Here is a 24,725-nt window from a genome sequence, read left to right as displayed (position 1 = left end):
TAGACTGAAAACTGTCCATCACATTTAGCAACAGCAGCTTTTGACCTCCAGAGGATTGAATGTTGTGAATTTGCCCACACAATATCAAGAAGCTTTACTTGGCAAGCAGGACCCTGAATTTTGTTGGCGTTTATGAGCTACTCCTTTTGGTTTAGTTGTGATAACACTACAAGTCAGGGCCATTAAGACTAAATGTTCTGACTTGTCAGCCAGTAGGACGTGAGAGGATAGAGACTATTGTGCTAAATCCTGACTCACCACTGATGGCAATCAGCAAGAGAATTAGTCCTGTTATCAGTTTTCAGCCTGTGGTGGTTCTTGATCTGGAATATTCTTTCTGACACCCAGGAGCACTTACAGTACAAGCATATACACACAGATACCAGTTTTAAGCCGTAACAAAAATATATTGAGTCAGCCCAAAGGTGCCACCAACAATAGTTTTCATTTTAGTTTTTCTGTTTCACTGCAAGTTTTGCCCAACCCTATCACTTGTTTTCAGGCATTTCCTTTTTTCTATAGGAGCACTAACCAAGGAGTTTAATACATGCATATCAGGGGTTATAACAGCTACCAGGAGATATGTTATTTTGCAGTTAGAAGCTTAGAGAAGTACAGAGAAGGGAGTGAGCTTAGGCCGTGTGGCTAGAGTGGTGGTGGTGGAGGGGGCTTCATTTTTTTTGATTCCGTGCTCCTTGGTCTGCACCACTTCCTCCTCTATATACCTCCCAGAACCTAGAGAGTGCCTGGGTTTGGGGGCATCTTTCTTTTTGTCCTCACACATTCTGCCATGTCTCTGCCATGTAGCTATTAGTGCTTTTGGTTACTTCTGTGGCCAGCAACTCTTCCTCCCATGGGACTGAGAAGCATACTAATTTGGATGCTTATATCCAACACAGGTATAACATATCAAAATTTATGAGATGCAGCTAAAGTAGTATTAAGTGAAAATTTACAGCTTTAAACACCCATATCTGAAATAAATTCCTCAAATCAATAACCTATGCTTCTACTGTTAGACAGTAGAGGAGAGCAAACTAAGTGTAAAGCAAGTCGAAAAAAATGAGTAATGAAGATAATAACAAAAATCAATGAAACATAAAGCAAAAACACTGAAGAAGATCAATGAAACGAAAGTTGATTCTTTGCAAAGATCAGTAAAATTGACAGACTTTAACCTAACCATGAAAGATGACACAAATTACTTAAATTAGAAGTGAAAGTAGAGACATGACTATTGAGCATATAGAATCTTTTTTCTTTTTTCCTGTTTGTTTTATTTTGTAGAGACAGGATCTTGCTCTGTTGCCCTGGCTGGAGTGCACTTGGCACAGTTATAGCTCACTGCAGCCTCAAACTCCTGGGCTCAAGCCACCCTGCCATCTCAGCCTCCTGAGTAGCTGAGACTACAGGCACATGCCACCATGTGTGACTAATATTTTGATTTTTTTTTTTTTTTTGTAGAGATAGGGTCTTCCTATGTTGCCCAGGCTGGCCTCGAACTCGAGCTCAAGTGATCCTCCCACCTCAACCTTCTAAAGTGCTGGGATTACAGGTGTGAACCACCAAGCCCAGCCTGAGCCTACAGAAATTAAAAGGGGTAGAAAGGAATATCATGAACAACTTCACGCCAACAAATTAGATACTTAAATGATACGGACAAATTCTTAGAAAAACAGAATTGCCAAAACTGGCTCAAAAAGAAATTGGAAATCTGAATAGACCTATAACACATAAATAAAATGAATTATTAATTTAAAAATCTTTCCATAAAGAAAAGCCCAGACCCAGTTGTCTTTACTGGCTAATGCAATAAAATATTTAAACTAGAAATGATATAAATCTTTCACATACTCATCCAGAAGATAGGAGGGAGGAAACACTTGCAACTCATTCTATAAGGTCAGTCACCCCAATACCACTGCCAGACAAAGACATTACAGGAAAACTAACAAGAAAAATGCTATAGGCCAATTTCCCTCCTGAACACAAACACAATTTTTTAAAACAAAATTTAGGAAACCAAATTCAGCAGTATATAAAAAGGATTTATAAAATGTTCATGTGGGTTTTATCACTGGAATGCCAGTTAATTTAAATCTGAAAATCAGTTTATGTTGTGCACCAATATTTATAAAGCAGAAAAAGCTTACTATCATTTCAGAAAAAAGCATTTGACAAAATTCAACACATTCATGATTAAAAACTCTCAACTAACTTTCAATTAAAGAAATTTCCAGAAACTGACAAAAATCATCTACCAAAAAGCTCCCAATACATACATCATACTTAATGTTGAAAGACTGAATAGTTTCCCCCTAAGTTTAGGAGGGTAAAAATGTCCTCCCATTTTTACCACGTCTATTCAGCATTACACTGGAGATGTTAGCTTGTGCAACAATGAAGAAAGAGAGGAAGGAAGGGAGAAATTAAAGATATCTGCACTGGGAATGAAGAAAGAAAGTAGCCCTCTTTACAGGTCGTAAGATTTGTACAATGAAAAGTATAAAACATTTTTAAGAGAAATTAAAAATAGACCTTAATAAATGGAGACATTCCATGTTCATGGATCAGAAGATTCAATATAATTAATAGGGTAGTTTTCCCTAGATCTGTAAATTCAGTATAATCCCTATCAAATTCCTGATAGACTTTTTTGGAGAAATTGGGAAGTTGAAATGCAATGGACCTAGAATAGCTGAAACAATTTTGAAATATAAGAACAAAATTGGAAGACGTACCTTGATTTCAAAAATTATTGTAGAGCCACAGTTATCAAGATACTGAGGGAATTCACCCTTCCTCATTTTCATTGTACTCAGTCCTCAATTGTGGTAATTGTACAAAGATAGGCATATAAATTAAAGGAAGAGAATTGACAATACAGAAATTAACCCTTGCATTTGTGGTCAGTTGTTTTGCAGTAAAGGTGCCAACACAATTCAGTGAGGAAAAGATAGGCTTTAAACAATTGGTGGACAGAATTGGATGTTTACATACAAGAAAATTTTGATGCTTACCACATACCAGTCAAAAAAATTAACTCAAAATATATTATAGGCCTATATGTGAGAAGTAAAACTATAAAATGTCGGAAAGAAAACATAGGAGAAAAACTTTCTGATGTTGGGAAAGGCAAATAGTTCTCAGATGTGACACTAAAAGCATAATCCACAAAAGAAAAAATTGAGAAATTGGGCTCAACCAAAATGTAAAACTTTTGTGTTTCAAAATTGACCACTAAGTAAATGAAGAGATAAGCCACAGACTGATAAAACATTTGTATATCATGTGTCTGATAAAGCACTTTTTATTAGTCTGCATTCTCCAGAGAAACAAAACCAATAGGTTATGTATGGATATGTAAGAGGAGATTTATTATAGGAATTGGCTTATATGACCATGGAGGCTGAGAAATCCCACGATACACCATCTACAGCTGGAGACCCAGGAAAGCCAGTGGTGTAATTCAATCCTAATTTGAAGGCCAGGGGAGCCCATGACTGAGCCCAAGGCTCGAAGGCCTAAGGAGAGAGGGATGGGGTAAGAAGTGAAGGACAGAGAACCAAGAGCTCCTGCTATCCAAGAGGAGGAGAATATAGATTCCCAGCTTGAGCAGAAGAGGGAATTCACCCTTTCTCCTTCTCGTTGTATTCAGTCCTCAATCGACTGGATGATGCTCACCACACTGGAGAGAGCAGTCTGCATTACTAAGCCCACTGGTTCAAGTACTGATCTCTCTGGAAATGCCGTCACAGATATACCCAGAAATCATGTTTTACCAGCTCTCTAAGGTCACTTAATCCAGTCAATCTGACACATAAAATTAACTATCACAGACTTGTATTTAGAATGTATATAGAATTCTAACAACTCAGTGATAAAATGCAAACAGCTCAACAAATGAGTAAAAGATTTGATTAGTCATTTCACCGAAGATATACAAATGATCAATCAGCACATGAAAAGATGCTCAACAACATACATTAAAACTACTATTTTACACCAACTAGAATGGTCATAATCAAAATACACACAAGAGCAAGTATTGGCAAGGATGTGGAGATGAATGTATACATTATTGATTGGAACATATAGTGGTATAGCCACCTTGGAAAACAATTTGGTGGTTTCTCAAAAAATTAAAGATAAACTCAACATACAACCTAGCAAGTCCACTCTTAGGAATCTACCCAAAAGAAATCAAAACATATTTTCATATAAAGATATATACATGAATGTTTATGGTAGCATTATTTATAATAGCAAAAACTGTTAAATGTCCATCAACTAGATAAACAAAATGTGCTGTATTCTATATACAGTGGGATACTAGTCAGCAATAAAAAGGAATGAACTGTGGATACATGCTGCCATATTGATAAACCTCAAAGACATTATGTTTAGTGAAAGAAACCTGATACAAAAGACTGCATACTAATGTTTGATTCCATTGATCTGAAATGTCTAGAAAAGGTGAGTTTACTAGAGACACAGAGTAGATTCCTAGTTGCCTGTAGGTGGGGATAGGAATGAAGATTATCTGTAAATAGGTAACAAGGCAAATTTTTGTGGTGATGCAAATGTTCTACACTTGATTTTAGCCAAAAGGCCGAGAAGAGATGAAGAAAATTTTCTAAAGTGAATTGTGATAATTTCACAACTTTCAAAATATTTTTTAAAAATTACTGAATTGTACAAATTGAATAAATTTTATGGCATGAAAATTATACTTCAGTGAACCTTTTATAAAATAATTACCTTGTTTTTTGTGGTAGAAAGAACTGTGACGGCACATTTCTCTGAGATTCTAGGCTTTGAATGTAATAACTAATTCTGCCATCTGTTTCTCACTGTTTGTATTGATCAGTTCTATTCACTGATGTTTACATTTCATTAGGAGGCCACAGGAAAATTTGTCTTCTATTAAGCTATATTAAAAAAATTTCTCTTTACCCCATGAACAGACACCTAAATAGTTTAGAATCTCCCTTCTCTTTGATACAAAGTGTATGCAAATATATTTAAATTTATAATGTAAAAATGTGTTCATTTGAGATAACTATTACAATTAATAAAGACATGTGAATAGAATTTTATATGCACTTCCCAGCTACTATAATTTCTTCTTTTTATATCAGTAAAGCAGTGAATTATTAATTATACTGTTATTAATCAACTTTTATTGAACCTGTACATTATAATGGCACTGTAATGACAGCTTACCTGAATGAATAGAATATGTATAATAGGTCTGTGGCTAGTCTAAATCATTTGTTTAACCATGAATTGTAGATTGAAACCTCTCTAGTATTCATTAGTCTAACATGAATAGAACTTTTCAGAATTATAGATATTATTATGAATGAATAAGCACAGATAATTCATGATTTATTATTGTGATATAATTAATCATATCACATTGAATTCTTTTTCTTGCAGGCGTATTTCATTAGCTAGTCCACGTCAGCTTTTTAAGGCTTCTAATATGACCCAGCGATGGCAACACAGAGAGATTTCTAATTTTGAGTACTTGATGTTTCTCAACACGATAGCAGGTAACCTAATTCCATGTACTGATTTATTTTAGACAATACATTATTAATTTGAATTGTTAGATTATTTTAAGTAGTGGTATAACTAGCTTGTTTTATTGCCATTATTGCTACTAGAATACTACAAAGGATATACAAAGAGAATAAGGTATGTTGCTTACTCTCATAGAAGTCATTTTAAGTACAAATGTGAATGTTTACATGATTCTAGAATAAGGGGATATAGATTCAGTAAAAAATTCAAAGTACCGTGGTGATTAAAAGGACAGGGAGAGAGGGAAATTATATTCACCCAGTTGGTGGGAGTAAGGGGAAAATAAGATTTCAATGGTTGTATAAGGATGGATACTATTTGACTAGCAGAGGAGGTGGTTGGAATGTTAGATGTCATTCCATGTAGGACTGAAAGCGTAAGCAAACATACAAAGATGGGAAAATGTAAAGTATACCTAGAGAGCAATGAATGGTATAGTTTGTATATCTATATATATACAGTATATTTTTGTGTGCGTGAAGTACATATTCATAAAGATATAATGAAAAATAAGATCTTCTTTGTATCTTATATATATATATCTTTATATCTTATATATATAAGATATCTTTATATCATAAAGATATAAGAAAAAAATAAGAATGTTAGTGTGAAGAACGATTTTCTTGTCAGTTTGAAGAGTTAGCAGTCAGTTCATTGGGAAACTTTTAGAAGTTTTTGAGCACCTAAGTGATATTAGAGCTGCATCAAAAATTAACTTGGAGGCTGTGTATGTAAGATAAATTTGGGTGGATAGAGACTAGGCAGAAAGTAAAGTTAGGAAGTAATTTTGTGTGTGTGTGTGTGTGTGTGTGTGTGTGTGTGTGTGTAGTAATGAGGGCTTCCATTAGGTATCAGTGGGAATTAAAAAAGAAGGAACAAATTCTATAAGAATTCGGAAGGCACCAACCATTTGATATGCAGCTGACTGAATGTAAGTGGTAAATGAGAAGAAAGTATCTGAAAAGACTTCCAGGCTTCTGGCCTGCGTTAGTGGGAAAATGATGGTACAATTAATGGAAAAAGAAGTCAGAAAATTTGATCTAGGGAAAGATGATGATTTTACTGTGCCAGCAGACTTTCAAGTTAAGGTATCAGAAAGAGTTTTTGGAAGTATAGGGCAAGGAGGATATTCAGAACTTAGAACTAGGACATTGGATTTCATCTGCATAGAGAGGAAATCACCGAGAGATGTGAGATCAGCAAGGAAGATAATACAGAAAGCAGTGAGATAAGACAGGGAAATTCTCTTGCATATGAGATGAAAGAAGGAAAGTTAGTAAAGGACAAAAAGGAATGAGTGATCCTAGAATGTGCAGATATAGTAGGAGAACTGAGGTAAGTCAGATGTCTTGAGAGGCAAGGTGAAAGAGGGAGGAAGGCATTTTCACCTGTGTCAAATGTTACAGAGTGGAGAGGGAGACTTCAGAATGAATGGTTTGAAATGAAATAGTAACTGTAGATGTAATTACAGGTCTTTTTTATTTTTTTGAGACGGAGTTGCTCTCCTCTTCCCCAGGCTGGAGTGCAATGGCACGATCTTGGCTCACTGCAACCTCTGCCTCCCAGGTTCAAGTGATTCTTCTGCCTCAGCCACCCAAGTAGCTGGGATTTTAGGCTCCTGCCACCACACCCGGCTAATTTTTGTATTTTTAGTAGAGATGGGGTTTCACCATGTTGGCCAGGCTGGTCTTTAACTCCTGACCTCAGGTTATCTGCCCGCCTCCACCTCGCAAAGTGCTGGGATTACAGGCGTGAGCCACCACGCCCGGCCAATTATGGTTATTTTAAATGTGTTATTAAAGAGAGGATGGGTTGGGGCCGAGAGGAGAAATGATGAAAGAGGAGGAGAGAAGAAAAGTAACAATTCAAGTTATGAGGGAGACAGGTTTGAGAGCTCAGGTGAAGCAATTACTCTTAGCAAAGAAAAGACCCTGTTAGAGTAATGGGAAAGAGTGAGGGGATGTTGCAAAGAATTGGAAGTTGAGGGGCTCACATTGAAAGTTCTAAATTTTGTTAGAAATTTATCTCACAGTCAGCTGAGCAAAAGGGATAAAGAAAATGTCAATGGTTATGTTGAATTTAGTAGAAACTATAGAACTAGTGACTAAAAGAATGTTTAATTAGTGAGAGGAAACTTATATAACAAGTTTAATGGACATATTTTGCATGTAGTCCATCAATTAACCCATGTTGAATGCACAGTTATGATTATGGAACAACATTTATGAAATGATGTGTTCTCAAATAGCTTTTATTGTGCCTGCAGTGTCTTTTAAGTATATTCCCTGTATATGTTTCATAAATATAGAATCGATCATTTGCTTTAGATTTTTAAAATGTGCATTAGAGGGTGGAGTTAAGTCTCATTTAAGATTTCTTTTACATTATTATTTGTGCCGCATATAGATTCTCATGATATCATGACGCATTTCCCAAATGGCCATCAGTTGATATTTAATAACTGTGTATTGAGTTTAACTTAATTAAGTCTAATCACTGAGCAGGTACATACTCTTCATTTTTTAGGTACAATAAAAAATTATTTCTTATTATTTAAGTAGATGGGACAAGATGATTTTACTGTTTACCAACATTTAAATCAGAAGGAGAAGGAAGTGGGGGAGCATAAAATTTTTTTTTCTGCTGCTATGTTTGGTTATTTTTTGATGGAGAAATTAAAATTATTGATAGAAATATGTAGTGACATTAATGACCTATGAATTAAAAATGTCATTGTTATAATGTTTTATAAGACTGTTCCAGGTCAGCCAAAAATGAACTTTGTTAATCCTAATAGACCTCAAGCCTAAGATGAATAGAGTAAAATAAAAAGTTAAAAACATCAGACCTTAAAAAAGGCTTAGATACCAAGAGTGTGTGCAGAGAACTACTTTAATATTCAGCTACATATTGATATGACATCAGTATATATTTGAGAAAGAAAAAGTAATGGAAATGATAGAATATATAATAAAGGAATTCAAACAATATTAATATATTTGTCTGTCTTATATGTTCACCATAAAAGTCTGTTCATGTTAAATCTAACTAAAAATATGTATAGACTAGTAAATAGGAACTGGGATTCAAACACCAGCATTTTGATTCCAGAAACAATGATCTCACCCACTATGCTACCTCCCTACAAAGGCAATATCCAAAAAACTGCTGTACATATGTAGAAGGACTACCTCCTCTTTTGCTGTAATTTGTGTTTTTAATAAAGCTAAATATGTCATTGAAAATGTCATTAGAAAGAGGTATAGAAGAGCATGTGGCCGCATTTGGGCATGTAAGGAAGCAACATTGATAATACTGCTCATTATTTTCAGAGGATTATAGGATTTGAAAACTACCACAGAAATTTCAGAATTATTTAGTGCAATGCCCTCATTTTATAGATGACCGGTGAATGTCCACCAGGGTTACGTCATTTAAACTTGATTGCTTAGTTGGTTGATTATTAATGGTAGAGAAAGGATTCTTGTTTTGAAAAACTGTGAGAATTACAAATAGCTTTTTAAAGTCTTTAAAAAAGAGTATTTTATTTGGGGCAGGCTTTCAAGTGATAAAAAAAATTGTCGAATGTAGTTTAAAAGAACACAAACTTGGGACCAGAAAATCTGGATTTGAATATGGTTTGACCATTACTGGTTGCGTGATTTGGGGCAAGTTACCTAACCTTTTGTGACTCAATTTTTTCATCTGTGAAATGGAAATGATACAATTTCATAGGATTGTTGTGAGGATTAAATGAGATAAAGTATGGATACTGAGAACTATGTCTGGCAATAAAAAATTGTTAATCTTATTTTTAGTAAATTATATTACTGAATCTGTTTATTTCATTTTTAAAATTATAAATTACAAGTAACTTTTTTCCCTATCAGGACGGAGTTATAATGACTTAAATCAGTATCCAGTGTTTCCTTGGGTCATCACTAATTATGAATCAGAAGAACTGGATCTTACCTTGCCCACCAACTTCAGAGATTTGTCCAAGGTAATTTCTCAGTAATCATCTGAAATATAATTGTCTTGCATATAAAAATAAATTGGATTGTCTTTAGTTATTTTACTTAACTTAAAAAATTTTTTCAAATATAGTCGTACCTTTAATATAATTCTCTTAAACATATTTTCAAATGGAAAAATTTAATGTGCATGATAAACACTACTTCTCTTTTGTGATGTTAGCACTGATATTCAGTGCATGGATTCATTAATTTAGTAAGCATTGCCAAATTGTGGTATTTAGAATATCACTTTTATTTATGGGACTCATTCTATAAAGAGACACTTCCCCTCTTCTACTACTGGGGTATCAAGTGGTACATTGGAGAGAAAAGACAGGATAGAAATTTAATTCTTTCTCTTTTCTGTTAATTTGCATAACAGTTTTCAAACTATTGAGTTGATTCCTAGCATTCTCCAATGGTATCCAACTGACTATTAAAAAAGTATCTTTATGAACTCATAGATTTCAATGTATTTGATGTTTCAATCCATTGCAGTTATTTCCTGATGTTCAGTTGTTCTTTCTTTGACCAGGGGGAGCTTCTTGAAGTTATTTCTGGGACATTTTGACACTGTTTGTAGTCTTTGATAACTTTCATGCTCTCTGGTATGACAAGGCACTCTAGTCTTAACCCTTACATTTTCTGGCCCAGATACAGAATCATCTATTTCTTTGAGGAGCCCGAGTGGGACCTCTTCTAGTGGGAATTAATATCTGGAGATCACAGTTTTGTCTATTCTGCTTATTGTTGCTGAATTTGTCGTTATTTCTATCCCTTTTTTAGAGGGTGCTAGGAAAAAATTTAGGATGAAATACATTATGAGTTCAAACTGATTCCTCCAATTTATATTCAGAATTCTATTTCCTTTAATGTCTGAGTACAAAGTCTCTACCCTCATTTTTTAGGTGAGTACAATATCCAGTCTTTTTCCTAAAGCGTCTTTCCTTAGTAATTTCTAGGAACAGCTAACAAATGTTTATGTCTTCTACATCTTTGACCTGGAGACTCTTTGTTGCTTCTTCCCTGTCTGTACCCTGATCCAGTGTTGGTCCTTTATTCCTGTACGTCACTCTTACATTCTCAAAACACCAGATTTCTTGCTGTTAGTACTAACTTTTTTCAAGGGTATACATAGTCCTTTCCCTTAACTCTTCTAAATCCATCTTAGGCCACAGGTAAGTGTTTATGTAAAGCTCCACTGAACACCCAATCGTAGCAGAAATGCAAGGCTCTCAGTGATTCACAGTCTCAGTCAGAGGATCATTGCCCAGTGTCTGCAGATCCCAGCATGAGAAGTACAAGTTCACTCAACATATCCAGTGTCCTTTACTTAGAGCTCAGGGACTCTAAGAGTGTGTTCTCTTATTTACTCATTCCAGGAAGATGTTCAGGAGTAATTCCTACTCTCTATCCACAGGATAGGATCTTCACACAGTTCAGACAATCACAATAGTTACCGGGGATGTCAAAACGAAGGTTAACATTTTCCTCATGACAAACGATAGTGTTTAGGATCTAGCCATTGTCTGTTTTATTACCACGTCTTCTGTCTCTGTCCCCATCTTTGCTGTATCATCTGATCCTGTAATGCCTCATGTTCACCTCTTGTGCTTTGGCTGTTGGCTCTTCTCTTTATCTAGAAATTTGAACTCCCAGGGTACTTTCCATATACTTGTTATCATACATTTCATAATTTATTATAATTTTAAGGTTTTCTTCTCTGTGTTCCCTATATACTTGTTATCATACATTTCATAATTTATTATAATTTTAACATTTTCTTCTCTGTGTTCCCTATTAAGCAAAATCATTGAATACAAAGATTTTGTTTTGTTAATTTCTGTATCTCTTGTGCCTGGTATAGTGCTTAGAGCTAAGAAATTGTACCAGTTTCTATATCTACTTACTGAACTCTAAAAGGGAGTTTTAATTTTCAGAGGAAAGCCTTATTCATGGATCACATGTCTAATAAGGGATTAATGTCAAGAATATGTAGAGACTCCTAAAACTCAACAACATTCAAAAATGGGTAAAGAACCTGATAGACATTTCTCCAAAGAGGATATACAAGTGGCCAATGAGATGAAAATGAACATCACTAATTATTAGGGAAATGTAAATCAAAATCACAATAAGATGCCACTTCACAACCATTAGGAAGATTGTTAATGAAAACAAACCCAGAAAATCACAAGTGTTGGCACGGATGTGGAAAATTGGAACTCTTGTGCATGCTGGTGCGAATGTATGATAGTGCAACTTATATGTCAAACAGTATGGTAGTTTCTCAAAAAATTAAAAAGAATTGAAAGTAGGGATAAGAACAGATAATTTTACACCCATCTTCATATTTGTAGCAACGTGACACACAACAGCTAAGAGATAGAAACAACCCAAATGTCCATCAACAGATAAATGGGTAAACAAAATATGGTATATACATACAATGTAATATTATTCAGCCTTAAAAAGGAAGGAAGTTCTGACATGTGCTACAACATGAATAACCCTTGCGGATGTTATGCTAGGTGAAATAAGCCAGTCCCAAAAGGGCAAATACTGTATGATTCCATTCATATGAGGTACTTAGAATTGTGAAATTTATAGAGACAAGAAGTAGAATACTGGTTGCCAGGGCCTGGGGTGAGGGAGAGAATGAGGAGTTAGTGTTTAATATAATAGGTATAGAGTTTCAGGATTGCAAGTTGAAAAAAGTTCTCAAGATGGATAGTGGTAATGATTGGTCAACAATGTGAATTTAGTTAATACTACTGAACTGTACATTTATGTTATATATATTTTGCCACCATTAATAAAAGAGAAACCAGCAAGAAAAAAAAAGTTAGCAAACTAGAAACAATTTGAAAAAGTGCCTGTGTGTTTCTGTTCTTGCTTCTCTGTGATCACTTTGAGAATATGCCCTAAACATTTCCAAGTTAACCTGCTGGTGGGATGTGACTGACACATGGAGGACACTTGAGCTGTGACAGCTTAGGCCATCCTTAACAAGCTAGTCCTCAGCTGACCTGCCAGCTGACCACAAACATATGAAGGAGTCCAACTAAGAACAACAAAGCCTGGCCCAGGTCAGCAGAATTTCCCAATTGACCCATTGACCATGAGGAATGATAAATGGTTGGTTTGAAAAAAATTGAAAAGAAAAGGAAGGCCTTACACATCGGTATCATATTTGTTCTAAGACCCCATAGTATTATGAAATCTGTAGAGCTCTGTAGTCTAATAAATGAGGACTGTATTAGTTTGACTTGTGTAATGAGCCATGCAGTAGGTCAATAATGAAAACTGGGCAGCTCTTTAATCCTCAGGCTATTATACCCTACTCTCTCTCCATGGTTTGGATTTTGTGTTTGCAAAAGTAAAAATATCATTTTTGTGGGTTGATTCTGTTAGAATATAAAATTTGCTTCACAAAATGAATGACATATATATGAATACATGTTCTAGAGTCCTAGACGTTTTGCCTTGCCTTCTGTTTCAGGGCTGAATCCATCAGTTTGGACTTCTATTTCAGCACATAGCTTATTCGATTTTTTTTGTGCTTTAGATGAGTTTTTAGAAATCTCTTTAAGATGTGATGAGTACTAAGATGGATTGTGGGCTGGACTCATGATTCAGTCTTGATGAAACAGCACCTAATGGTGACAAGTGGGAGGTTATTTGTGGTTTTTTTTTTTTTTTGAGGATATGTTTTTCTCTTCCTCCATCTTTGTACCTGAACAAAAGTTCTCATAACCCTTTTACCTCATCCTAATACCACCCTTTTTTACCAACTGCCTCCATTTACTGCCCCTCATCTTTGTTATCTATTCTACTAAAAACGTTAAATGACCAGAAGGAGGCCTCCAGAACATTTTTATTATGTAGGCTGTATGATTTTTATTATGAATATTCATTGAAATTATATCAGAAAAATACTATTGTAGATTAGTGGCCAGCTAAACAGAATCCTTTATTAAAATCAAATTTTATTTGTATATTACAGCTGTACCTAAGGAACTTGTGAAATACTTTTGTTGGGTGGGTAAAATATTATTTTAACTAATGCCTTTTCTTCAAGATATGAGAAATAAGGTTACCTTATGCCCCACTAGATGATCAATAGTAATTTTGCTTTTTTATTTTGCTACATTAAAAGTAAAAAAGGGGGGGCTGCAAAACAAAACAAAACTGTTGCTTTCATTAACCTCTATCCAAATATGTCCACATCCACTAAACAAAGACATAAGAAATGTCATTTGTGTAATTTTGTGACTTCAATTGTAATGGCATTCATTTTTATATTTTTAGAAATTTTGTGAAATATTTGCCCTTTTGGCTGAGGAAGAAATCGTTATAAAAAGTGCTTTCAACAAGAACTGAAGGGCACACAGTTGAATAGTGAACAGTAGTGTAATTAGTAGGTCTGGGGAGAAGTGAGGAGCTCTAACATTCTACCGCCTTACAACTAATATTTCCTTTCCTATAAACCAATGGTAGTGTGAATGCTACAAAAGTCATTCAGGTTCATGAGAATGGAATTCTACTAGTACTAATTGCTTTCATTAAATATTGATGAAATAAGTGAGTTTGGAATCAACTGCATTTAGTGAAATAATCAAGCACATCAGATATTTGAAAATTCTACTTTGCACATATAAAATAGTGGTGATTGTTTACTTAGTAAAAGTATCTCATTCCTTTTAGTATTAAGGCTTGCCAAAATGTTTACAGTGTGATTGAATTTTCAAATATTTGTTTATACACACATTTTCAAGAATACATCTCATATATAAATGAGCTCTATCTGTACAAATAATGATTATAATAGAATTGTATTAAAATTTGTCCCATAGTATACATTTTGTAAACATTACTGTTTGTTTAAATAAACTTGTGAAATCTTAGAAAACATTGTATGCATAGCTTAATGTAGAATACAAACAGATCTTATCTCCGTTCTTAAGTGGATAATATAGCCTGACTGGCTTTAAAATGTATTGAATTATTTATGCATATTTGTATCTATTTAATTTCCCCAAAGCTGTTTTTCAGAGGACTTTTAGTACCTTTGATACAAAGCTACAATTTTATTTGGTAATCTCTTCCATGTTGCACTGGGAATTTTCTTTCTGAAGCTGAATTAATGTAATCAGCATCCTTTCTTCTGTATTATTTTTCTGATCTTCTTTTAAGAAAAAAAAATGTCTGAATGGAGCAATGTAAAAAATGTCTTTTTAAATGTATAAGCTTTTATTCCATGTACAATATCTCTTTATAATCATTCCAAATTAGTATTGTAAGTACATTGAGAAGATCAAATCTATTTTATTCTGAAAGACTGGTGAAAATTAAATCTTTTCTTGTATTGCAAAAGTCCTCATTTAGCATAAAATGGTTTAATTTATTCTTTCAAAGCTGAAAAAAATAGGAATCAATTTTGAGGTTGATTTCTTTTCCCTCTACTTTCCCAGTTATTTCATCAGTAGTCTGAAATTCTGACTGATGAGAAGACAGATCTAACCATGCATAGAATTTGGAGTGACATTAATCCATATTTTATAAACATACATTGATTTTATATTTTGACAACCTCCTTGGAAGAGATAAGATTCAACATTTTCTTTTTGACATTTCTTTATAAGAAATCATAATCAGCGCAGGAATATATTTACAAAATGTCATACCATAAAAATAAATTATGATGGCTGAGTTTTTCAGTACCAGGGCCTCTTTTGTAGATTAGGATGATTTCCTTTGTACCTGTGATTTATTATTTTTTCTTTACTTTGGAAAGTGATTGTGTAAAACAGATTTTCTGAGAGAGGGAAACCAAGACAATCTGAGGCAATCATTTTTCTTCTAGTTGACCAGTGTAGTTATTTTAGAATATATAATATGTATCTGTACAGTAATCTGGGTACCTTTTAAAAAAACCAGTATGTTCTTGGATTGAAATGCAATTGATAACTATTCCACTTGCCAATGAAAACCCAATTATCTTGGCTGCGAAATTCACAAGACAGGAGCATCCACTTTATTATTATTGTTAACTAATATTTATTGAGCATTTACTATATGCCAGGCTTTTGTCTAAGTGTTTTGTGTGTGGTAATTCCTTTAACCTTCACAAAATCCCTTTAAGTAGGTGACATCATTATTGTTTTTTACAGAGGCAAAAACTAATGCACCACGAGGTCAAGTTGCACATAGATAAAATCAGAATTTGAACACTAAGTTTTCAACCTGTAGCTCACAATTGCGTTTTTAAAAAATGAATGGGATACCATAGCATAACATAAAAAAGGAAACATCAGTGTGCATATTGTATAAATCTTCTGCTCAATTTGTTTGAGTGTATGTACATGTGTGTTTTTTAAAGTAACATATTTCTTAATGTGAGCTTTGGCCCAGAAAGTTTGAGAAACTCTGTAATATGCTAATACTGCCTTCCACTTTTGGCACCAGTTGCTGGGTCTGTTTTAATGTTATTTATCAAGTTGCCTTTCACTTCTCATGCTGAAGTACCTAGTACATACAAGCAACATGCTATTGCTTGAAAAAGGAAAGCTTTTTTTCTTTTCAAATTGCCCTACTCTTGTTGTCTTTATCCTAGGTTATGCGCCAGGATAAACCCATTTTTTTTGGATGGGTTTTTGGATTAAACCCATTTTACAAAAAAAGCTGAATGTTCGGTTAAAACTAGAGGATCCCCAGTGTTACTGCTTATTCATTTGTTCATTCATTTATTGGTTGTTAATTGAGTGCTGTAATATGCCATGGACTGCTAGTTTCTGAAGATATGAAAGAATAAAATGAAGTTGTTACTATCCTAGTAAAAGAGTAAGCTGAAGATTTGGGAGAAACAGGAATGGCCAAGATAAAGCAAATACTTACTGTTTAATAATTACAACTCACATTTTTAAAATGAAGGAAAATAGAGAGTTTGAGGAACAAGGTAAAGAAAAATCTGTTTTTCATCTTTAGATTGTAACCACAAAATGAGCTGTTATTTTGGTCCATAGTGCAGAAACAGGAAAATAAAGAGTAGAAGAAAATGAACCTGCACCATGATCTCCTGATTCCTATCTTGCAACATAGGAATCAGAGGAAAATTGACTAAAACTGAATTTTAAATTTTTGTCTAAGCTCTAAGAAATCATGTTTGTTTTGTTTCGTTTTGTTTTTAAACCTATGTTACAATGCCAGACTATTCACACTCTTGTTAACCTAGCAGTTTACATTGCCCTAGTTTGGATCCAAATAGTTCTAAAGAGTAGATTCTGATAAAACCGAAGAGAACTGAGTGACAGAACCATAGTAAATTTATTATTCATTGCTGAGTTACTCCTGTTTGTGCTTAGTATATGTTTCTGTTTCTCGCTCATGTTTCTGTTTCTCGCTCTCTCTTTCAGGAAAAGTAAGTGATTTTTTTTCTCTCCTTCGTTTATCTTCTACCATTTGGATGTATATTTTTATATGTGAGATATTTCTGTTTAACACACACATTTAATATACAGCATGCATCTTGACCTGGAATTGACTACCGACATTTAACTGTTGTTGATCAGACAGCACTTCTTTATCTCTTTAAGTTTTAAGTGCTGTTTCTGATGAATGCCAGTCCTTTTAGTCTGCTCTGTAACAGATACACTGGGAATCAATATACCATCTAGATGTCACAGAGGGAAAAGAACGCTCTTGGGGGTGGGGGGGATATTGTTTAAACTTGTTAGGTGTTACGGCTTTTACTTCATTTTTCTATTTATTGGGCTTCAGTGAAGCCAAAGAAATTCAAGCTTACAAAAAGAAACACATCTTGTGATACTACAGCAGTAAATAATAGATCTTAAATTGTTTAAATAAAATATAAATGCAGAGAAAGAAACTAAAAATTACCCCATACTTGATTATGTTTTGGATATGTTTTATTGGCTGACATAATATGTTAAAATATTTTAATCTTGGCATCAAACATGGATGCTGTTGTATGCCACATTGATTTTAGAGGTTATGATATAAAGTACATTGTCTGGCCTTGGAAAGTTTGCAGTCTAATAAGCATAAAAATGATATGGGGAGAGTTCCCAATGTATTTGTAGGATAGTGAGGGAAGCCCTAATAGGTGCTTTCCACTATGACAAGCATTTTACATATGCTGTTTCATTTAATTCCTTCATAACCCTGTAAGGAATGTGTTATTATCTTTATTTTACAGATAAGGAAACTAAGATTTAGTAAGGTTAAAGAATTCTGGGAGGTCACACATTTTCCAAGTGGTAAGCTCAGGATTTGATCTCAAATCTGTCTGTCAGTCAACTGGTAGACTTTAGGTATAATCTGAAAGAACATTTTAAATTCAATACTTGCTTTATACCCGCTTCATTCCAAAATCCAACTGCTCTTCCCTCTGTATTGTCAAAAAGCAAGAGATTGACTTTTTTGGAGAAATTGTACCAGACATGTTTCTGATATGAGAACACCAAGCACACCAGAAGGAGGGTTTAAGGTAGAGGATGGAAAACAGGAGGATTATAACTGAAAGCTTTAAGTACTAAGTCGTGAAAGCCCCTGGACGCCTTCTGCTGTCATGCTATTAGAACTGTGGCAACTAAGCTTATACCATCCCCACCCCATAAGACAGAAGATTGTATTACTCTTTGGACATATTCACTAGCTCAAAAGAAAACACCTAAAAAAATAAAACATTTAGGGATTCTACTTCGAGCCCACTTGATTTCCCTTCAATGAAGTCTACCAGTTCACATCACTACTTATGGTCTATATGCTTCAATCAGCTCTTCAGTGTCTCATTCTTAAAAATGGAGGTGCAGCCAAGTATTAGCAAACATTTAAAGACAACCTCTAATGTGAAAGATGACAAAGACCAAAGCAAATAGAAAATCAAAACAAAACCAGAAGAAACAGAGGCAATTTATGAAGCAGAAGTGTTTTTTTTTTAAAAAAAAAAAAAATAGAATAAATATTTTCAGATAAAAGGAAACTACTGCATTCATAGAACAAGAAAATTATGCTATGGAAAGTGAATAATCATAAAACAAGAAAGAGCAGTATAAAAATTAATAGAAGAGTTGTAAGTGCAGATATCTTCTAAAAGGAATATCAACATGATGTGGAGAAAACAGCCTGGAAAGATAAAATTAGACCAGAGCAGGGAATTTTTGGATTTAGATAGAGTTGTATATTCTTGTTACCATTTATAAGTAGAGGGACCTTTAGCAGATTACTTAATTTTGAGGATCCTAGGTAGCAAACTGTGTAGCTATTTAATTTATATAACCCTGAAGAAAATTTTTCATGGGTACACTGACCTTTTTAAATTGAATTATTACTTGTTCAATGTGGCATGTTAGTTTAAAATGTGTCTGTGCAACTCTTTATGTAGAATTTAATACTAAGTTCAGGAAAGTGGAAGCATATATATTTAAGGAATATATATGTATATGGATGTTATAAGGCATTTACAGGATTTGTTGAAGTTTTGTTTTTAAAACAGAATTAGTCTATTTATTTTGTGTGGCTGTGTTTCTAAACTTACATCTTTTAAGCATTAGTACTCTGTATAGCAGATTTGGTTTTCTGTAGAAGTTATCTTCTAATAGAAGTTTTTGAATGACTCTAACAGACGTTAATTCTACACTTAATTCAAGCAGCCTCCAATGACATTGTTTTTTAACATTAGTCAGAAAATGATAAACTGAAGCAACTGAAATGGATTGTGGTTAATATTACTGTCAGGGTGATGAATAATCCTGACATATACCAGCAACACACTGCCAGTCAGTAATCCTTCTCAAAGTTAAGTATTTATTCTCTAATCATGCTAAGTTACTGTGATGTGGAGTGACTATTTATTATTATTTATAAATGAATTGTTTTATTTGCATAGCATTATTAATTTTATCCCATAATGCTTTGTATCTGTTTGGTGCTGGGTGTACAAACTGAGGTAGGTTTAGAGTAGGGAATATCTACTGTGAATTTACATAGGAACTATTTTCAAAACACCTAGGAATTTTTTTTTAAGTTTTATTAGTAGTGGTAACTATCCTCCTGATTTTAGGCTTGGCTATTTTTTTTAATTATAGAAAGTAAATTTAGTAGAAGGACATTTAAAAAACTTGTATGCATTTGTAGCTTTTAAAATATACTCACATGTATCAACTTCTGATTCTTATCTTGCCTATGATTTTAAAAGTTACTTTGTGTGTGAATATGTACTATGCTTTTTTACAGTGGATAATGTAATAAATATCTTTTATTCTTATGTTCAAATTCCTGTCCAATTCTTTATTCTCCAAGTTCTATTCAATGTATTTGTTCAAATAATTGTTAAGTATTTGCTGGGCATCTTTTGTCTACACTATTCTGAGGACTCTTCCAGAAACAAAAGTGAATTAAATTGTTCGTACTTTTAAAGACCTTTATAATTGCATGCATGTTATATTTAAAACATTTATACAAGACTAATCAGAAAACATTTTTCAGTAGCTTAATTTTTAGATTGTCTTACTTTCAGAAAAGGAATTTTTTAAAAAGTGTGAATCCAAAATTTATCATTTGAAGCAAGTTTTTGGAAGTGGAAAGGAGTAAATTCTGCAAACAAAATCATGTTATTGTGGGATCAATATAAAAATTAGAATAGACAAATAGTTTTTTTAATTTAGAGGAAAAGAAAATCAGTAGTTTTACTGGGATACACATCCCGTTGAACTGCATTAACTTACTTACTTTAAAAAGAAAAGATTTTACAAATCCTCGTACCTACAGTGAACTCATTTTTGACAAAGGTGCCAAGAACGTACACTGGGGAAAAGACAGTCTCTTCAATAAATAGTGCTGGGAAAACTGGATATTCATATGCAGAAGAATGAAACTAGAACCCTATCTCTAACCATATACAAAAATCAAATCAAAATGAATTAAAGACTTGAATCTAAGAACTCAAACTGTGAAACAAGAAGACATTGGGGAAACTCTCCAAGACATTGGTCTGCACAAAAATTTCTTGAGTAGTACCACATAAGCACAGGCAACCAAAGCAAAAATGGGCAAATGGGATCACATCAAGTTAAAAAGTCTTCTGCGCAGCAAAGGAAACAATCAAAAACTGAAGAGACAAGCCACAGAATGGGAGAAAATATTAGCAAACCACTCATATGATAAGGGATTAATAACCAGAATATGTAAGGAGCTCAAACAGGTCTATAGGAAAAACATCTCATAATCCAATTTTTTAAATGGGCACAAGATTTGAATAGACATTTCTCAAAAGAAGGCATACAAATGGCATGCAGGCATATGAAAAGGCACTCAACATCGTTGATCATCAGAGAAATGCAAATCAAAGCTTCAATGAGCTATCATCTCACTCCAATTAAAATGGCTTATGTCCAAAAGACAAGCAATACCAAATGCTGGTGAGCATATGAAGAAAAGAGAACTCTTCTACGCTGTTGGTAGGAACATAAATTAGTGCAACCACTGTAGAGAACAATTTTGAAGCTTCTCAAAAAACTAAAAATGAGCTGCCATATGATCCAGCAATTCCACTTCTAGGTGTATACCCTAAAGAAAGGAAATCAGTGTATCAAAGAGGTATCTGCACTCCCAAGTTTGTTGGCAGCACTGTTCACAATAACCAAGATTTGGAAGCAACCTAAGTATCCATCAACAGATGAATGAATAAAGAAAATATGGTGCTTATACACAATGGAGTACTATTCAGCCATAAAAAAGAATGAGATACTGTTATTTGCAACAACATGGATAGAACTGGAGATCATTATGCTAAGTGAAATAAACCAGGCACAGAAAGACAAACGTTTCATGTTCTCACTTACTTGTGAGGATCTAAAAATCAAAACCATTGAACTAATGGAGATAGAGAGTAGAAGGATGGTTTCCAGAGGCTGGGAAGGGTGGTGAGGGAATGGGGTATAGGTAGGGATGATTAATGAGTACAAAAAAAATCAGCAAGATAGAATAAGACCTAATATTTGATAGCACAACAGGGTGACTATAGTCAACACTAATGTAATTGTACATTTAAAAATAATTAAAAATATAATTTGATTGTTTGTAACACAAGGGATAAATGCTTGAAGGGGTAGACACCTGATTTTACATGGTATTATTATGCATTGCTTGCCTATATCAAAACATCTTGGGTACCCCATAAGTATATACACAAACTATGTACCTATAAAAATTAAAACTAAAAATTAAAAAACACCGAACACCAAAAAAATTAATAATAAGAAATACAAGTTTTTGGATGGAACTGGAGGCCATTATCCTAAGTGAAGTAACTCAGGAATGGAAAACCAAATACCACATGTTATTACTTGTAAGCGGGAACTAAGCTATGGGTATGCAAAGGCATACAGAGTGGTATAATGGACATTGGAGACTTAGAAGGGAGGAGGCTGGGGGGAAGATGAGGGACGAAAAATCACCTATGGTACACTCTTTGAGTGACAAGTATACTAAAAGCCCAGACTTCGCTAGTATATAACTCATCCACTTAACCAAAAGCTACTTGTACCCCCTAAAGCTATTGAAATTTTAAAAAATTTAAAAAAGAAAAATAAAAGTTTTGATTAGGCCAGTAAATTGGGAAAGTTATAGATCTAGTGTGACCTATCTCAGTAAATTATTTTAAAATCTGAGTGTTACCAGTCTGAAATACAGACAAGGTAATTAAAAGTCATTAGTAACATTAATAACTGTTCAAATCATCGTACAATCCTATTGTTTAATTGTCTTTATAAACTTGAGATATTGCCTTCTTTAGAGCATCTTTTTAGAATTCTGTCCCAGGTTCTGACTTGTTCAACAGTTTCACTAACGTAACAAATTGACCATATAGCTCACCTTACACAAATTAAAATACAAATTTTTGAGGCTGGGTGCTGTGGCTCATGCCTGTAATCCCAGCACTTTGGGAGGCTGGGCGGATCATGAGGTCAGGAGATCAAGACCATCCTGGCCAACATGGTAAAACCCTGTCTTTACTAAAAATACAAAAATTAGTCAGATGTGGTGGTGCGTGCCTGTAATCCCAACTACTCGGGAGGCTGAGGCAGTAGAATAGCTTGAACCAGGGAGTCAGAGGTTGCGGTGAGTGGAGATCGTGCTCTGCCCTCCAGCCTGGGTGACAGTGAGACTCTGTCTCAAAAAAAGAAAAAAAAAAACAAACTTTTAAATCATTTTGATCGAAACATTCACATGAAATATTCAAGTGAAATATGAAGGACTATTATGAATTCTTACATTTAGGGTTGAATTTTTCATACAGGAAAAGGAAGAAAAGAGGTTGAAGATTAGTCAGTGTTAAATGTATAACACTTGCTGGTGTCTTATGGGTAGAAAGGAAGATGAAGATGTGCCAGTTGTTCCCAACCTGTGAGCTCTGGTCACTTGAGGGGACTGTGGGTTTGTTGCAAGAGATCTGTGAATAGATAGTGTACACGTATATATATTAGAGACTATCTTACAGGAAAAGTTGAAAGCTGCTGATTTAGATTATGTAATTGACTACTTATTTTGACCCAATGGTGTTAATGGGTTTTCTAAAAACAACTTGGATCAAACAGAATTATTACTATTCTTCTGTATTGTGGCTGCTAATGCTACTTATTTTTTGTCTAGAATGTATTATAGGTTCATGGTAAGAGTTAAGGTTCATTTTTTTGTGTGTGTAGAAGTCCAATTCTTCTAACACCATTTGTTGGAAAGACTTTTTCTCTGGAGGTCTCCTGGAATCTTTGTTGGAAATCAATTGGCCATATATGTGTAGGTCTATTTCTAGACTCTCTGTTCTGCACAATTAATCAGTATATCCTTATATCAGTACCACAGTCCTGAGTACTGTGGTTTTATAGTAAATCATGTAATAAAGTCATGTGAATCCTCCAGCTTTATTCTTCTTTTTAAAAATTTTTTGGCTGTTCTAGGCTTTTTGCTTCCTGTTAATTTCTAATTTTTAAAAAGCTTTCTAGATTTTTTATTAGGATTGCATTCAACCTGTAGATCATTTTGGGTAAAAATAATGTACTAACAATATTGAATGTTCCAATTCCTTAGTATAGTGTCTTTTCCATTTATTTAGTCCTTTTTTAGTTTCTCTCGAATGTTCCATAGCTTTTAGCATACAATTCTTACACATATCTTGTTAATTTATCCTTCAAAAATTTATGTTTTTAATCCTGTTATAAAATGTTTAATTCCAGTTGTTTGTTGCTAGTATATAGAAATACAAGTGAATTTTGTAAATTGACCTTGTATTCTGCATCCTTGCTAAACTCAATTATTATTACTAGCAGCCTTTTTGTAGACTTTTTGGGACTTTCTACATAAATGGCATTGTGAAATGAAGACTTACTGCACTATACAACGTTAACAAGTACTGAGAGTACCTTGTCTTTTGTGTTAGGGGAAAAGCATTCAGTCTTTCACCATTAAGTGTGATATTAGCTATAGGCTTTTCTGTAGATGCTTCTATTAGGTTAAGTTCCCTTCTTTTTTTTTTTTCTTTGAGACGGAGTCTCGCTCTGTTGCCCAGGCTGGAGTGCAGTGGTGTGATCTCGGCTCACTGCAACCTCCGCCTCCTGGGTTCAAGCAATTCTCCTGCCTCAGCCTCCCAAGTAGCTGGGACTATAGGTGCACGCCACCACACGTGGCTAATTTTTGTATTTTTAGTAGAGATGGGGTTTCACCATGCTGGCCAGGATGGTCTCCATCTCCTGACCTTGTGATCCACTTGCCTCGGCCTCCCAAAGAAGTTCCCTTCTATAAGAAGTTTGTTGAGAGTCTTCATCATAATTGGGTATTGAATTTTATCAAATGCTTTTTCTGAAGATAATTGCATTTTCTTTTTTAGTTGGTTAGTATAGTGAATTGCACTGGCTGATTGTGTAGTGTTTCCTTTCTGTGATAAACCAGATTGTGATGTATTATCCTTTTAATAAATGGCTGGATCCCATTTGCAAATATTTTCTTAAGACCTTTTGCATATATGTTCCCAAAGGATATTGGCCTGTAATGTTGTTGAGTTGTGGCATCACGGTAATGCTTACATGACAAAATGAGTTT

At 34.2% G+C, this 24,725-nt stretch overlaps 1 protein-coding gene across 5 annotated transcripts in view; it reads left to right on the top strand.

The window, feature by feature from the left end:
• Positions 1-24,725, top strand: part of LRBA (LPS responsive beige-like anchor protein) — a 764,782-nt gene that overhangs the window by 554,148 nt on the left and 185,909 nt on the right. For all 5 annotated transcript variants that reach the window (XM_054484859.2, XM_054484861.2, XM_054484860.2 and 2 more), the window contains 2 exons: positions 5,443-5,558; positions 9,483-9,595. In XM_054484859.2, coding sequence (XP_054340834.1) covers positions 5,443-5,558; positions 9,483-9,595 — 229 coding nt within the window. The remainder of the gene's footprint in view (positions 1-5,442; positions 5,559-9,482; positions 9,596-24,725) is intronic.

The sequence above is a fragment of the Pongo pygmaeus genome, chromosome 3 (assembly GCF_028885625.2).
Source record: "Pongo pygmaeus isolate AG05252 chromosome 3, NHGRI_mPonPyg2-v2.0_pri, whole genome shotgun sequence".
Lineage (NCBI taxonomy): Eukaryota > Metazoa > Chordata > Mammalia > Primates > Hominidae > Pongo > Pongo pygmaeus.
This window is presented reverse-complemented; position numbering and strand designations above follow the sequence as displayed.